Here is a 17750-nt window from a genome sequence, read left to right as displayed (position 1 = left end):
TCTAATCCTCATTAAGTGCGACCTCGGCCCGTCAAACTCCTGCTTGACATTTGCATAAAAAATAAAAAAAACACAAAAAAAATCTGTCCACCTAATTGAGTTGTATCAGCGTGAAAAGATGAGTGTTATTAAAGCGGGCGTCTTAAAAAAAACAACCATGTAAAATGTTTGACATCTTGATAAACACACCGATGTGACGGTCTTGAACGCACACGCATTCATTTTCATGTCCTCACACATGCGTGCGCTCTCTCGCTTACGCGCACTCTCACACGTACACTTCCTGTGACAATCATTCTCTCTCAGGGGCGCGCGCACACACGCGCTAAATTGGATGTGTGAGGCTACATGTAGCAATCATCTCTATGTGATTGTTAACCCCCCCCGTTGTGGAACACATTGGGGGGGGGGGGGGCTTTGGTGGCAGCTGTTGAGCGTGTGCGATTAAACTGTGTTCCACTTGTACACCCCCGTGGCAGCAACACAATAGAGCCATCCTTACACATACACACACCGCCCTCTATTAAACATGAGGGGAGGGGGTGAGGGGGGGGCACGGCCCCGGTGAAATTGATTCCAAGGCGTTTCGTGGAGGATTGCAAGTGCAAAGAAGAAGAAGAAGAAAGCAAAGAGCTGCGTGGAGATGAAGCCCGGGGACAGTTTCATTTAGGACCCCTGACCTGCTCCCTGATGGCTGTATTGGTTGGAAACAACCACAGACAAAATATTAGGAACAGCTTTCGGTGAATTGCACTAAAAATGGCCTCATTTATCAAAATAGTAAAAAAAAATAAAAATAATAATAATGAGAAACACAGTTGGTGATGTCGGACTATAATACCGTCAAAAGATAATGATGACTTTGAATAAATAAATGGACATTATTGTGATCCTGCTGATAAACAGTATGTGACTATTGCAAGTTATAGTGATTATGGTTGGAATATTATTTAATTTTTTATTTTTTTTAAAAGATTGTCATTTATATTTTTCAGTAGTTAGTGTTTAAATAAAATTAAGTTTTGTTTAAATTGTTGCTCGCTGAGTCCTTACAAAATCACCGTAGGAATTTTATTTACTAATTTTATTATCAAAAATAAACAAAAATGCATGGAATAAAAAAAGTTTTTAAATAGATTTATTTCCTGCACTTAGTGTTTAAAAAATCCTTCTTGTATTTTTTTTTAATGCAATTTTAATTATACTATTAAAAAAAAATGCAAGGACTCTTTTTTTGGGGGTGTGGTGGTTGGTTGGTGTAATTTGTAATCATTTCTGGTACTTTATATTAGTGTTCTAAAAATAATGACAATGATTAAATTATTGCATTAATTAAGAAAAATATATATGAAAAAAATTACATAAAATAATGCAGTTTTGAGTGGGTCGTACATGTTTATTTTTTTTGCTCTTAAGTGTTTAAAAAAAAAGAAATGAGTTGTATTCAAATTAATTTAAATAATATTTACTCCCTAAAGAAACACACTTTTTTGTTATTAATATTTTGTGTTTTATTGTTTTAAATAAACTATTAATAAAAATAAATAGAATGAATCATTTAAGCTTGTGTCATTTGTCAATTAAAAAATACTTAAAAATATTAAACAAAAAAAAAGTATTTAAATGTATGAGTCCAATAAATGCAACTTTCTGTAAAGATAACCGTTAAATGACAAATGGTAGAATATCAATGAAGTTGAAAAGAATATTTTCTTGCTTATGATGTCATTGTAAAAACCAGGAGCATCCAACTAGAAGGTTGGTGCCGTTGGGTGTGTCCTGAGGATGGTGCTAGAGTAAAGGCCATGAGGGCACCTTTCCCTTTTCGAGCGCTTTACGTTTGTGCCCTTTTGCTGCATGATTGGGTTCAACAGATTTCACGCCAATCAAGCTGCAATTTGCATCCTGTGTTCCCGGCTGACATTTGGCTTAATGGGAAAAACCACAGAAAGGCTCGGTCGGTTACTCACAAGAGCACAGGCAAAACACAAACGCATAAGTTTTCTATAGAAAATTCATTATGGATATATATAAGTTGCATACAGGGGATATCAAAAGTCTACACACCCCCTGTTTCAAATGGCAGGTGTCTGTGATGTTAAAAAAAAAAAAAAAAAAAGGAGACCAAGATGAATCATTTCAATCACAAAAGTTACATGTTGCATGAGTTACACGAGTTACTCTACCCGTGTCGGTGGAGTAGATGCGGAAACTCTTATCCCAGAAGCCGCAGAGCAGGATGAAGCGATTGTCGGCCGTCACCACGAAACACTGCGAGCCGATCTGGATGCTCTGGTCCAGGAGGTCCGAGATCTGCCGCCGGTGGCTGCCCATGTTGTTGGCTGGGAAGAGTGGGGGCGAAAAACACTTCAAAATGAGAAGAACTCGAGAACACTATTGTTAAGTTCCATGTCGAGTGAAAGCTGGATTTAACGGACGAGTTGGGGGAAGGGCTTGTCCATTTGCCCGTTACAGCGAAATACTTTTGTTCGTGGCACCCGATAAATTATTAAAATGCTTTATGAAGAAGAACAAGAAGAAAAAGTCACTCTGGAGAATAAGTCTCATTTGTTGTGGGAAATTTAATTGACCAAAAACAGTGCCGGTTGACTCGCACCCAAAATCCGCCCGTTCCCTAAATCGTGTTGACCGTAGCGAACAAGATTAAGAACTTTTACTTCTAACTATTTTAAAGTTTTTTTTTTAGAAGCACACACTCCATTTTTTTATGTGGTGGTAACACACCAAAAATATTTGCCAACCACCAAAAGTAGAAGAAGAAATTGGATCTCATGGGAACAAATAAAAGGATTCTCTCTCCAGCTAGCTAGCGAGCTAGCTTGCTAGCTAGTTTAGCATGCTGATCCACCACCACAAGGATTTATATTTACAGCCCCAAAAGGCACAATAACTGACTAGAATTCTACTTTTGGCCACAATTCAAGTTAAAGTCAGCCATTTTAAACTAAAAAGAACAACTTTTCCACAGTTAGAAGCGGAAGTTAAAAATGCAACCAAAACGTGTTCACTGCTGAAGTCCGAAAAACAGCTTAATAGATCCACACCTTATCAATTTCCATATCTTCTTTAGGCATAGTTTATTCGCTTCCCGAGCCTTTCCTCCCGCACATTCTTTATATTAACAACACGGGATTATTTTTTCTTTCTGATCTTGAGTTAATCCAGTCAAAATCCGCTAAATCCGCTATTTAGTGCTTCGGGCGTAATAAACAAAAACGACATCTGATAATGACAGCAATAAAAATACAAGAAATACACGAGCAAGGGTCACATTCCGACGCAGTTGCATTCTATTTTGTTGCCACGGCGATTAAAGAAAGAAAACATAAACCAACGCTGACGGTGGTGTTTACGGGCCCGGAGAGGCTGAATAACGACGTAGACTTCACCTCCCGGCGGCGCGGGCGGCGGACGGCGGGAGAGTAAGTACACTTTACTGACACACTCTCAACCGTAAGAGGGATCCTTGAGTTTATTTTATTTGACGGATGAGTCCATTTGGAATGCGGGGGTGTCGAAAAGGCGCGAGAACAGGTGTCAAGAGGAGCCTCCACAAAATGTGAGAAAGTCCAGCGGCACCTGCACAACGCGCTTGACGTTTCCCAGCGCTGCTTTTGGAAATGCGCAAAATGTAAATATATTCCTGATAAGCACAAGGTCGGCTCAGTGGACGCACTCACAGTGTAACAGGAAACGCGAGGTGGGAGACGAACGCCACCGCAGACTCAATTTGTTACGTCGTTTTTAATCCTTTATCGATCTGAAACCATCTCTCACTCATTCACAATTGCTTCTTTTTTTCAGTGATGGACAACTCTCCGTTTTTTTTGGGTTGGTTACACCGTTAACAGCAAAACACAAATATGACACGTGTCTAAAAAAAACACAAATTTTCTAGCTACAATATACGGCTGGTATCGAAATGATCAATGAGTCGCTCAGTCTAGTGATCTATTTATCTGCTCCATCCATCCATCCATCCATCCATCCGCTCTATCCATCTATCCGCTCTCTTCATCCATATGCTCTATCATCCATCCATCCATTCATTCATCCATCTGCTCCATTCAACCATCCATCCGCTCTATCATCCATACTTCCGCTCCATCCACTCATCCATCCATCTATCATCCATCCATCCGCTTTATCCATCCACTCTATCCATCCATCCTTCTGCTCCATCCATCCATCCATCCATCCACTCTATCCATGAAGAACTTATGCTGCCATTGTACTGATTCTGCTTAATTCTTGTTCAACATACCCGGCAATGGAACTCCATACTTTTGGCATTACTGCCATCTAGGGGAATTTACAACAAATAGCACTTATAAATATTATACTATTTTCTACACATTTAAGGTTTGTATGTTTTTAGCATTTAAATATGATTTAATAAGAATATATGTGATTAAAAATCCTGTGGGAGTTGTAAAATGTCCTTTTTCTTTTTTTAAATGGTCCAATTTTTAACTCTGACGTTTTCAGAAAAGGGATGCCGTGGGTGCCAGCCGATTTAAGCATTTTGACTGATCTTTCAAGGTCCACAGAAAATTATGTGTTTGGACTATGGAAACACACATACTACCAAATGAAAGATTGAACTCTCATCTTTCATCAGAAAAAAAAGTTTGTTTCTACCTTATTCCGTTTTTCAGTAATCAACAATAGAAAATGGTTAGTTTCACCTCTGTTTTGAAACAAACGTCTTTTAACGTCTTTGGCACTCCATAGGATTTTACTAAACGTTATTTAACGTTTTTGGAAGTCAAAGAGTTAACTACTGTGGGAAAATCTTATCCCATTGCGATAAACCCCACGGGGTTCACTTGACTTAAATGAAGAGCCTCCTTGATACCCTCAATCCCAAAATGAAGACAAGGATTTAAATACAGCTCTCAAGAGATGGTGATGGTGTCCCTAATAAAGTGACCGATGCGTGTCCACAATGTTAAGTGAGGTGAAGTCTCTCAACACATGAGTGCAGCCCACTTCCACCACTCCTCCTCCTCCTCCTCCTCCTCCTCCGCATCATCATCATCATCAACAAGTCGCGAAGGATGAGAAGCAGCCATATTTGTCCTGACAGCCCATCGTCGGCGCGTTCTCAATCACGCATTATTACCGCATTCGTATTCATTGCGGCTGACATGCGTCCTTTTCCCGGCGCTCAAATTAAAGCAAAGAGGATGCATTGGAGGGGAGGGTGGGTGGGGTGCGGGGGGGTGGTTATGGAAAAGGAGAAAGGGTGTTGGTGGCGGTAGCGCGTGGGGTTGAGGGAGGCTTGATGATGAAATGCCTGGCCGGGCCACAGCTCATTGCATTCCAATTTGCATGCAAATGGCGGCGTGCTGGAGCGGCGTCTAGATCACCGAAAGACGAGCATCTACGCTCGCAAAAATCATTTCATGCACGTATGAGCTTGTGCTCGGAGAGAAAAAAAAAAAGAAAAAAAAAAGGAAACGTACCGACGAGAGGGTCGATCTCCACGGGAAGTTGGTACTGCTGCTCCGGCTGCTGCACCGCTGAGCTGGGATGACCTGAAAGGGAAAGGAAACACACGGGATTATTATTGGAATGTCACCAGGTGGATTAGACTTCATTATAGTCACAGTCATCGGGTCACTCGCCACAACCCCCCCCCCCCCCCTCGCACCCCACATACGCATTCATTTTCCTAACCGCTTGTCATTCATGATGTACCAAAAAGATGCACAGAGCAAAGTGTGAAAAGAAAATGTGTGTATTATTTACAAAATAGTAGATTTTGAAGTCAGAATTTTGAGAGAGAAAAAAATCTAATTGACCTCAACCTTCCATATTCACGGCTTGGCATTCATTCACAAATTGTGAAAATCTCAATTTCGTTTTTGGGCTCAGGCCAAAGTATTAAAATTGTTACTCTAGTGGAATCTTTGTGCTGTATATTTTAGGGGAATAGTCTTTTTTTTAATATATATATATAATAATGAAATATATTTGAGGAAAAAGTTGATTATATCAGGGATGTGATTTGACCAAAGTGAAATTATCTGAAAATTTAGCCGGGGGTTTGGAGGCCGCTGGCACCCAGCTAGGTCCAGGGCAGTGCCCTGGTGGGGGGACAAGGGGGGCTTTGCCCCCCGGAGCTCATGGGTTTTCCGTGTTTTTAAGTACTTTCAATGCACTCACATGACAAAGAAATAGACAAAACAACAGCATAAATTTTCAATGTATATTGAACTATCCCATATAAAATGGCAGTTTTAGTCAACTCAAAATCAGTCACATTCAAAAACATTGGACTGCCTTTGCTTTTAAAAACTATCACTGAGAATATCATCATATCTAACTAATGTGATTACTAAGTTAACACATAAATAATGTTGAAGAGTTCAAATTTCATGAACAAATAATTGTATCATGACCAAATGAAAAGTAACTCATATTAGAGCATACCACAAATGTCTTTGTTATAGCAGAAGATGTTATCTGTCGGAGTCATGTGCATACACAATGAACTACTAAAAAAAAAAAAAAAAAAAAAAAAAAAAAACGGAATTTTTTTTTGGGGGGGGGAGATAAAAAAAAGCGGAATTCCGCGAATTAGCGGAAAAATCACATCCCTGTTATATGTTTAAAAAAGTCAGAATTAATGAATACATAATCCATACATCATGTTTTATCCCCTCGTTAAATTTGAACTAATCTGATGTGCGAATATACGACTGTGAATTAACGACTATTTCACACCGTATCCCCAATAAAACGTACACATTACTAACTAAGCCACTTGGATGTCAGCAGTGCGGCCAAATGGTTGCTGCTTGACTCCATTTGATCGGCCTTCACTTTCACAAATTTAGGAATATCAAATTTAATATTCCTCCCGTTATGTTGGATGGCCCGGGATCGAATCAGTCTCAGATGATGCACCGAGGTGGACGTTTGGCCAAATGAAGGCTGCTCGGGGTGTCACATTTGATCCAAACGCACACAGTCCATGCAGTCAACTGTCTGCTAAATCAAAGGCCAGCCTGCACCAGACCAGGAGAAGATGAACCGGGGGTGGACAAAAATTCTTCTGTGGTTGCAGATCTCGGGAACGACAATGCCGGGAAAATGACAACAAATTCTTCCCAGTAATCAAAAAAGTGATGTAACAAAGAAATAATAAAATAATACACCACACAAAAAAAAAAGGGAGTTAAGAAGAAAATTTGTAGTAAAGATAGCAAAGGCAGTAGTAAATATAGAAAAATTTAGTAAGATAGCAAAATAGAAAAAAACTTTAAAAAAAATATAATACAAATCGTAACAAATAGCTATAAGTGTATAATTAGGGGAAAATAGATCAAATCCATCCATCCATCCATTTTCGTAACTGCTTATTCATCACGAGGGTCACATGGAAATAGATCAAATAAAAGTTCAAATAGAAAAAAAAAATTGTTTAGAATAGCAAAAATTTGTAGTAAAAACAGCAAGTATAGATCGCAAAATAGTAGAAATTATAATAATGGCAACAAAAAGTAAAACAAAACCAAGTAAAAGCAGCAAAAATAAAAATAAAAAGTACAGTAATAAAAATCATTAAACATTTTGCAAAAAAAGCAAATAAAATAAAATAAAGTATTTTTTTTTTTTGTAAATATAGCAAGCTAAAAGATCGCAATGAATGGAAAGATAACAAAGATACCTAAATTACTTTTCTTTCTTTTTTTCTCTCTTTTCTGGAGATACCTAAATTACTGATAAAGACAGTAGCAAAGAAGTAAATACAAATAAATATTACAATTAATAAATATGTCACGCCAAATAAAAATGAAAGAATAATATGAACTTTTGCGGCCATATTTTTGTATTACAGTATATCAAGTATATAATGAATATAAATAAATAACTGAATAAAATTAAAAGAGTGTTTTTGACACCCAATGACACAAAGAGTGAGTAGAAAAAGTTAATAAAGTATATTTAAAAAATTTTTTTTTAAAAAAGACTTTCTCAAAGCAATAATGAGAACTCGTCAATGACACAATGAAAGCGCACGTCTCGGCGTCTGACCTGCCAGGCCGTGCCACTTGTTGACGGCGAAGACGCGGCTGGCGGTGACGGTGATGACGGCGGGCGCCGCCTGGCCCGGCTGCGTGTTGGCGGCCACGTGGCTCACGGGCGAGTTGGACGGGAACTTCAGCACCATGATGACGTCCTGCTGCATCTGCTCCGTGAACATCAGCGGCGTCTGCAGGAGAAGATACTGTTCAAGTGACCCCCCCGACAAAACCAGGGATGGCGGCGACATGCGGATACGATGAGGATGGAAAGTGGGAAACATGGTTTTAATGGGGAAGAAAGAGAAAGAGAAAGAGAAAGAGAAAGAAAGTTAGGCTAGGGGCTAGAAATAGTGACTTTCAGAAGAGACATGGTTTTTCCACTCATTTGGTCCCAAAAATGTATAAATACGTTCTATTTTAAATCTCCCAAAGATGTATTTAAAAGTTATGTTTTTGTTTTTTTTTAATGCTAGAGCACACAGAGGGCTTTGATACAGCCTCTCAACTGCAGAGAAAAACGGAGAAGAAATGATAGTTATTACAAAACGGCCAGCAGGTGGGAGCAGAGCAAAAGAGATCAACCAGGGCTATGTTGAGAAAAAAAAAGCTCATTTACCCACAGTTCTAAACAAATTTTTGACTAATGATGAAACTTAGCTATATTATAATGCTAATTGATGCAAAACAGAAATAGATAGAAATATACTCACCCCCCCCCCCCGATGATTCTAATGTTTCTTTTTGTAGGTTTCATGTTTTTATAGCAATAGAACAGAATATTCTGTGGGCCTTGCAAAATCAGTCAAAATCCAGTAAAACAGCAGAGAGTGAAGGGGGTTGCTTCAGTGAAAATGGCTGGGAGTGAATGAGTTAATTGACCCAGAACAAATCTGGCATTTAGAGCATATAAAATAAAAAATAGTAAACATAGCAGTAAATAGTAGTGCACTAGAGAAAATAACACACAAATTACTAACAACAGTAATTTAACTTTGCAACAACTTTAAAATGTAAATTATTGTCATTTATGGCAACAATGTTAGTTAGCACAACAAAGCAAACAAATATTCTGTTGAATTGCCCAATTACATTTTTATCCAAATTTGTTGCCTTGAAATTTGAGCTCACAAATACTAGTAAAAAAAAAAAAAAGCTATCAAAAACACAGAACAATAGAAAAGAGAGAAGTAGTGAAGATGTTGTAAAGACACCAAAAACTGGCAGTTTTGCAATAATGGCACTAGAAACAGCAAAACAAAATATTCATTCTCTCTCTGAAGCGCTAATTCTCACTGAAGTCACTAAACTAATAGCAATGATAGCTAAATAGCAGCGAACATAAAAAATTGTTTTAAAAAAACTGCAGAAAATAGTACATTTTATAAAGCAGTTAAGTTAGTAGTACAAATAGAACGGAAACAGAAAACAGAATAGCAAAGAACTTTAATGACATAAAATTAGTTCCGCATCTCCTCTGTTAGCAGTCATAAAGTCAAAGACTGCAAAATTGAAAAAAAAAAAAATCATAAAGATTTAATTTAAAAAACGGTTCCAAAATAATAGCAATAAGTAGCAAAGATTATTATTTTTTTTTTTAATGTTACAAAAAAATAGTGGTGACGATAATAGAAATTGAACATGAAATTGGCTATTTTGGGTTGAAGCAGCCATTTTGGATGACAACTCCACAAAAAAGAAGCTTGGTAGGTTGGGAAAAACAACAAAATCAGGCGTCGCCACTAGTTTCACCGGTCAACACTAAAAATGGCTGGATGTGTGCATCATAATGAGCGTAGATGCGCCACAAAGCCTGAAGGACTCACCCCAAAAATTGGCCATTTTGATTCGAAGCCGGAATTTTGGATGAATTCCAGGGCATGTACTTTGACAAATTCCTACTTGGGAAGATGTTCTTTTTTTTCCTATTCCATTTGATGATCATTTTAAGGATTTTCCATGAAAAGTAGATTCATGCAGCTGTAACTCTTGTTTCATTAATCCCATGAATCATGAAGCAGCATTTAGCTTCCCTGCGTGTAAAGAGGAATCAGATCCGTGTTCAAACACAAGTAAATCCACTTTATGTGCGTCTCGGCATGTGTGTGTGTGTGTGTGTGTGTGTGTGTGTGTCTGTGTGCGCGTGACAGCTAACCAGACACACTAACAGTACCATTAGCGCTCGCTCACAAGCCGGCACTCTTTTTAAAAGATGAAAGTAGGTAAAGAATCTTTTGGTTTGCAAACATCTCTTTTGAATGAGCTCTCATGTGAAGCGTTGAGTGTGACGTGTGTGCGAGTGTGTTTGTGGTGGTCCGCGGGCAGCTGTCAGCACCACAGGGACGCTGCGCTAATAAGGACTCAAGGGGGTTCGGGGCCCATCACAGGCAGCCTCGCTTTTGGCCCTTAAAATGCAGCCCGCACTTTTTGCTGAAGGCTTCCAACTCGGGCGGTGGGAAATGCGCAAAAACAAGCACATGTTCTGTTTGTCAGGTCTCCTCTTTGGAAAGACCATTCAAAAAAAAACGACACTTCCTTGTACACCAAATTTCATGCCAATTAGTAAGATTGGTGAAGAGGTTAATTAAAAAAAAAAATTAAAAAAAAAAGTACTTATTATATAAGGGTATAAATTAGCCCCAAAATGGCTACTTCAGGTCAAAATGGCTGACTTCCTTTTTCACTTCAGGCATTGGTCCTTGAGACTTTTTCGTGCATCATGTTATGATAGACATGTAAGCTAAATTTCATGCCAATTAGTGAAATTGGTGTAACGGGTTAATTTAAAAAGAGAAAAAAATAGGCATGTTAAAAAAAAAAAAAAAGTCAACTTCAGGTCAAAATGGCTGACTTCCTGTTTAATTTCAGACATTGGTCCTTGAGACTTTTTCGTGCATCATGTTATGATAGACATGTACACTAAACTTCATGCCAATTAGTGAAATTGGTGTAAGGGGTTAATTTAAAAAGAGAAAAAAATAGGCATGTTTAAAAAAAAAAAAAGTCAATTTCAGGTCAAAATGGCTGACTTCCTGGATAGATCGTTGACAATTTTTTGGTGCGTCATCTTATGATTTATATGTACCCCAAATTACATGCTAATCAGTGAAACTGGTGGAAGGGACTGATTTTTTTTTACTTTCTACATTCCAAGCCCGTATTTCTGAAATTCACCCCCCCAAAATGGCTACTGCAGGCCAAAATAGTGGACTTCCTGTTCGGTTTCAGGCATAGGTCCTTGAGACTTTTTTTGTGTGTCATCTTATGATATACATGTACCCCAAATTTCATGTCGTTCAATGAAACTGCTGCCAGGGGCTGATTTTTTTAAATTTTATCTTCAACTTTCCACGCCCCGCCTTCATGAAATTCGCAAAGTGAAAATTCTGCAGAACTTGCGTGGGAATACTGAAAAGCGAAATGCTGTTAGCTGAATGATAAGATTTGAATGCATGTGCTTATGAAGTTAATTGAAAGATAATTTATGTGAAAATTACACATTTTTAATTGTAGTTAAACGACAAATGAATAAAAAGAAAAGTAACTGCAATCTGTCTAAGGTGAGATTTAATCATTTCAGAGAAATTATAATACATTTCCTGGTATGATAGGAGTTGTTACACGGCCCAAAAACTTGTGGAGAATAAAAATCATGCATTCATCTTCAGCATTCCCACAATTATTTCATGAATAATAATAATTTTCTTTGGTCCTTCCTCGGGTCTCCTGACGGCCTCACGACTCTGGCTGGAAGTGTTCGGTTTAGGTGAACGGTATGGGATTTTTTAATAGGATTTAGGTGAACTAATGAATACACACACACGCACATACACATACTCACCCACATACAAAAAAAAAAATAAATAAATAAATAAATAAAGGAGAGCAATGATGATGACATGTCAAATCGGTAAAATTACCGAATGAACAATACTGAGCTCTCCAGAAAAAATAAATAAAATAAAAAATAATAATAATAATAAATAAATAAAGGAGAGCAATGATGATGACATGTCAAATCGGTACAATTACCGAATGAACAATACTGAGCTCTCCAGAAAAAAAAAAAATAAAAAAAAAAAATAATAATAATAAATAAATAAAGGAGAGCAATGATGATGACATGTCAAATCGGTAAAATTACCGAATGAACAATACTGAGCTCTCCAGAAAAAAAATAAAAATAAAAAAAAATATTTCATGAAATAAACCTGGAAAACGTGCACAGAAGCACTTACCACTTGCATGGCTGAGCTTCGCGGTGTGTGCGGCTCGATGAGCAGCTGGCAGGGGGTTTGCCCGAAACTTTGAATCTGAGACTCGACAGCCTGGAAAGACACAAAAAAAAACATCATGGTCATCCCTGATACGCCTAAAAAAAATGATTGGCTTCATATCAGCTGGTGCTTGGATAAATGCGCACTCTCGTTCATATAAACACACTTTCTCACTCCCCTGACACGCACACGCCAATTCATCCTCCACACGGGGAATGGGAGGGCGGCGGCGTGGAGGCTGGTTAGGTGGTGTTAATGAAGAGGTATAGGACCATAAATGTCAGAGTCGACGCCGGCCAAGCGGCCTCTGGACATGATCACACCGCTCACTGTCGCCACGACTGACGCACGCCGTCGAGTCAATACGACCATGCAATGATAAGATCTTCAATGAAAATAGCGTTAAAAGAAGTCCATTGCCATTGACGGCTAGAGACGTCAAAAATTCATTTGAACTATTTCTATTAGTTTAACTCCCCCCCCCCCACACTTTTGTTAACAAGAGTAAGAAAAAAAAAAGTACATTTAGACCAGATTTAAAATTTGTGATTAATCATGAGTTAACTATTGAAGTCATGCGATTAATTACAAATAAAAAAAATAATAATCGCCTGACGCCCTAATTTTAATGATCTTTTCTTGAAAAAAGATTTAAAAAAAGAAAAGATTATTAAAAATTAGGTTTTTGAAAAAATTATTTTTATAAAAGAAAAGAAAAGATTATTATGAATTAGGTCGTCAGGTGATGACATTTTTTAATTGTAATTAATCACATGACTTCAATAGTTAACTCACGATTAATCACAAATTTTATATCTGTTCTGAATGTACAATAAAAACTTTTTTCTAGGTTTTCATACTCTTGCTTAAAGTGGAAAAAATTTTAAACTAACAAAAAAAGTTCAAATGAATTTTTCACGTCTAAAGCCGTCAATGGCAGTGAATGAGTTAAAAAAATAAACTACAAAAGAAAATACAGTGGTACCTTGCAGTTTGAACATAATTAGTTCCTGCGAAGTGTTCAAAGTCCGAATTGTTCAACCTCTGAAACATTTTTTCCCATAAGAAATAATGTAAATGCAATGAATCCGTTCCCAAGCTTTTTTACTCAGATTTTTTTGGTTGAAGTCCGAATTGTACGAGGTTCCACTGTTATAAAGAACATATTTGGAAAAAGTGTCTATGAATATTAATTATACAAGTGAACATTTTTTGGCATATTTCCCATATAAAAGTGTAATGACAAAAAAAAAACATTGCATATATTTTTTTATGTATCTGTAAAAGTGTTTGCCGTGTGAAAAGCGTGAGGGAAATTATTGAAATATATCAAAAACAGCCGTGGCATCAATATACAGTACGGTCGATTTGGCAGCCGATTGACCACAAATGCGATACTTGGAACTATGAAAGCTTTAAACGACTAAAACAATAAACCAATCAAATTCTTTTCCAACGTGATCCTCAAATAAATTTGAGGCGGCAGCACAAAAGCCAGGTCGAAGCCAATCAAAGGTGAGGTGCGATAAGAGCGAGGCGACACGAAAACCAGCCGCATCACAGTTTCTGGACGCTCCGAAACGATGACGGCGTGTCGGCCTGGCGTGGGAGTGACGGTTTTTGGAGCACCGTGAGAGCGAGACCACGCTGGCAGACCCACCAGAGCTATTTTGCATGGGAAACAGATGAACTTGAAAGCACGTTGATGTTAAAAGCACATTTCCTGAACAAAGCAACTCAAATGTGACACGAGCTTCAACAAAAGCGGGAGTTTGGAAATGATCACATCATCATTGATTTCAAATTTTTTGTCAAAATAAATTATCATTTTACACCAAGTCGGCGGCTCCATTTTTACTGTGTTCATTTTACAACATTGCTTTACAAAAATGAAATAAAAAATTCAAATTGTCGAGTAAAACTACTGTATTATGAAAATTGGTTTAAATCAGCCATAGTGGATGAATTCTGTACTATGAGGAACTCCTGCAAGATAATTTGTCCAAAATGGCAGCAAGTCCAAACCAACATGGCTGACTTCCTGTTCAGTGAAAGTCTTAATGACTTTTTTGTGCATCTTATTATGAAACGCATGCTGATCAATAACATCTGTTTTTAATGCCTAAATAGTAGGGATGTAACCATATCCAAAAAGAACGATGCAATAAATATCATGATATGAACCTTACGATACGTTAATGATCACATTACTGTGGGGACGGACGTTGGCGATAAAAAAAATTAAGAAATAAAAACTTACGATACTGTGTAAAAACTCACAATTTTGCAAAAGAATATTAAAAAATATATATATTTGTTGGTATGAATGATTTATATGAGATAACCACCGCAGTAGCCAAAACATTCCAAATTAAAATTAAACTGCATTAACTCATTCACTGCCATTGACAGCAATAGACGTCAAAAATTTATTTGAACTATTTCTATTAGTTTAAATTTATTTTTTTACATTTTTGTTAACAAGAGTATTTTTTTGTACATTTAGAACAGATATGAAATTTGTGATTAATCGTGAGTTAACTCGTGAAGTCATGCGATTAATTAGGATTACCAATTTTAATCACCTGATGCCCCTAATTTTTAATTATCTTTTCTTTTCTTTTTTTAATTTTCATAATCTTTTTTAATTTAAGAAAAGATTATTAAAAATTAGGCGATTAGAATTTTTAAGCGTAATTAATCGCATGACTGCACTAGTTAACTCACGATTAATCATAAATTTGACATCTGTTCAAATACAATAAAAAAAAGGTATTCATACTCTTGTTAACAAAAGTGGGAAAATTGTTAAATTAATAGAAATAGTTCAAATTAATTTTTGACGTCTATAGCCGTCGATGGCAGTGAATGAGTTAATAAACTAGCCACCAGAGGGTGCTAGATTTACACAAATGGAATACAATCGCACTTTTTTTTTAACAGATGTGCTGCTTTTTATATCGTGACATGACAACGACGATACTGTGGCAATTTTAATATCGTGATATTGTCATTATGGTTACATCCCTACTAAACAGTTGTAGCCAAAAATTCCCACATAAGAGTTCAAAATATGAGACCTTCAATTTACCCCCAAAATGGCTGACTACCTATCCAGTTTTGGACATGGGTCCTTGAGACGTGTCTTGCGATGATATCAAATTTCATGTTGATGGGTGAAACTACAATCAAGTAAAAAAAATAAAAATAAATAAATAAAAAAGAATATATAACAGTAGCTCTGGAATGTATTCAAATTATTATTATTATTTTTTAAATAGTTTCTTGTTATGATTGACACCAATTTCATGTCAATCTGTAAAATTGATGACTAGGCTATTATTTTCTAAATTTTATTCTTTAAAAAAATAATTTAGAGAAAATGTAGGCCACTACGTTAGCTTAGCATGTGACTTTGAAGTCTGGCTATTCCTTCAACGTACCGCATTCCATCAGCGGTTGACTTCATTGAGCGCGACAGCGCCCGATTGTTTACACGATTGTCTGTGGGATTTTGTGTGGCGGGCGAAAAGGCGCGTTGACTTTATTTTGTTGACATCAAGTCACGCATGAGCGCGAGCGTAGTGAAAGGGATCCTTCAGAGCGCCTCGTCCAACTGTGGGAAAACATTGGAGACGCGGCACGCTATGACTGCAACTTCCATTCGGGGAGGAGAACGCTAACATTTTCCATGCCGGCCGGCGTGCTAAGTGAGAGGACAGCAGTGCATCGGTCGAGGTCACAAAGGTCGGCTTCTCCTCTGCGCAAGCATTTTTGCATTGGCCCGCCTTGTTATGTGGCGGGTCAAAGTGACCCATTTATTTATATGTCTCCAGTTATTTAAAACTTAATAACCTTCATGTTGTGGTTCTTTCTTACTATTTTTTTGTTTACACTTATTGCAACATATTTTTTAAAAAAATGTCTCCTTAGTAGGAGATCCTCACGCTCAAAACGTTCCTCCTCGAACCCTCATCAACATTCCGACCAAACTGACCAAACTGACCAAGTAGCATGTTGGTGAGAACAGGATCGTCAGCTAATGCATGGAAGCGACTCCTCACAGCCACCCAAGCCGTCTTCATTACTGTGACGTTTACGAGGTCTCCGCCGTAGGTCAGCGCGTCCCGGCTTATACGCAGGTGATTATACGGTGTGGAGTTGGTGGGGGGGGGGGGCTGTCGCCAAGGCCAATCTCTTTTGGGGGCGCTGGCCCGTGTCTGATGAGGCTTTTCTAGATTCTATACATTTAAATGGCGGCGACGCCCTCAGATGGCGTGTCAACCCGCTCCCAACGCGCACGTCGTCGCTTGATTTACGCTGCCACTCGACAAGACGGATCCGCATGTCAAACATGAGAAATTTATGCTAATCTGCGCCAACAACACAAAGCGGGGAATAAAAAGTGATGACAAATATAGATTATACACATTCTGACAAAAAAAGCCTTTTTAAAAATGTATGTATTATTAAATCTGATTTTAATATTGCACGTAGAAAATTTCCATTTTATCTGTTGGTTGGTCTCCTTTTTATGATGTCACAAATTATACGCGAGATAATTTTTTTGTATATAACATATTGTACTTTTAGTCAATGTAATTTTTCAAAAAATGTAATACATCAATTAAATACATCAGTTTGTCATATTTAATTATTTTTAAACAATTAATAAAAACATTTGCAATTTTTATTAAAATGTAGTTTTATTTTTATTTCACTATTTAAAAAGAGGGAAATTAATCGTTATATTTGACAAATATTACAAATTAATTGCAGTCATGTGAATGACTGCTTGTTTTATTCTTTTGATTTGAAAATGGGGAAATATTAAACAATTTAAGTAAAGAGATATAACTAAAAAAAAAACTAAAATATAATGATAATCAATGTATAATGACAATAATAAATAAAAATAAATAATAACGACAAGAATCTTCAGGTATACAGAGTTATTCCACTTCTTCACTTTAAATTCACAATGTATGAATTAGTTTTGCTCACTTTGCCATTATCGCCAGATTGCATTGATCATTATGAATTCATTTTTTTTAAAAAAAAGATAAATTATTTCAACTGTTCTTGAATTAAAAAATAAATAAAGTGAAATGAATAAAATATTATATATATATATATATAAATATATCACTAAATAAAAATGTATGATCTGGGAATTATTGCATTTAATAATCACTACAAAATGTATGAATCTTTCTCCTCAATTTGCTATTATTGTCACAAAATTTATACCAAGGCAAAAAGAAACGGCTCTTTATAGTGCCACCTGTTATTTTGACTTTCACTCAACAGCCCGCAAATGACATTTTGTGTGGATATATTTAGTAGAAGAAAAATGTATAAAAAAGAAAAAGAAAAAAAGATGTAGTCTTACAATAACAGCTTTGGACATGGCCTGCCA

At 37.0% G+C, this 17750-nt stretch overlaps 1 protein-coding gene across 10 annotated transcripts in view; it reads right to left on the bottom strand.

Annotated features, from left to right (window-relative positions):
- Positions 1-17750, bottom strand: part of lrba (LPS-responsive vesicle trafficking, beach and anchor containing) — a 218242-nt gene that overhangs the window by 11202 nt on the left and 189290 nt on the right. For 6 of the 10 annotated variants that reach the window (XM_077569992.1, XM_077569995.1, XM_077569997.1 and 3 more), the window contains 4 exons: positions 12293-12382; positions 8068-8260; positions 5490-5561; positions 2187-2342 (listed from right to left, as the gene is read on the bottom strand). In XM_077569992.1, coding sequence (XP_077426118.1) covers positions 2187-2342; positions 5490-5561; positions 8068-8260; positions 12293-12382 — 511 coding nt within the window. The remainder of the gene's footprint in view (positions 1-2186; positions 2343-5489; positions 5562-8067; positions 8261-12292; positions 12383-17750) is intronic. The other 4 variants (XM_077569996.1, XM_077569998.1, XM_077570001.1 and 1 more) reach the window with 1 other exon arrangement.

This window comes from Vanacampus margaritifer, chromosome 7 (assembly GCF_051991255.1).
Source record: "Vanacampus margaritifer isolate UIUO_Vmar chromosome 7, RoL_Vmar_1.0, whole genome shotgun sequence".
In the NCBI taxonomy this organism is placed as follows: Eukaryota; Metazoa; Chordata; class Actinopteri; order Syngnathiformes; family Syngnathidae; genus Vanacampus; species Vanacampus margaritifer.
The sequence above is the reverse complement of the archived record's forward strand: the minus strand, read 5'-3'. Positions and strand labels throughout refer to the sequence as shown.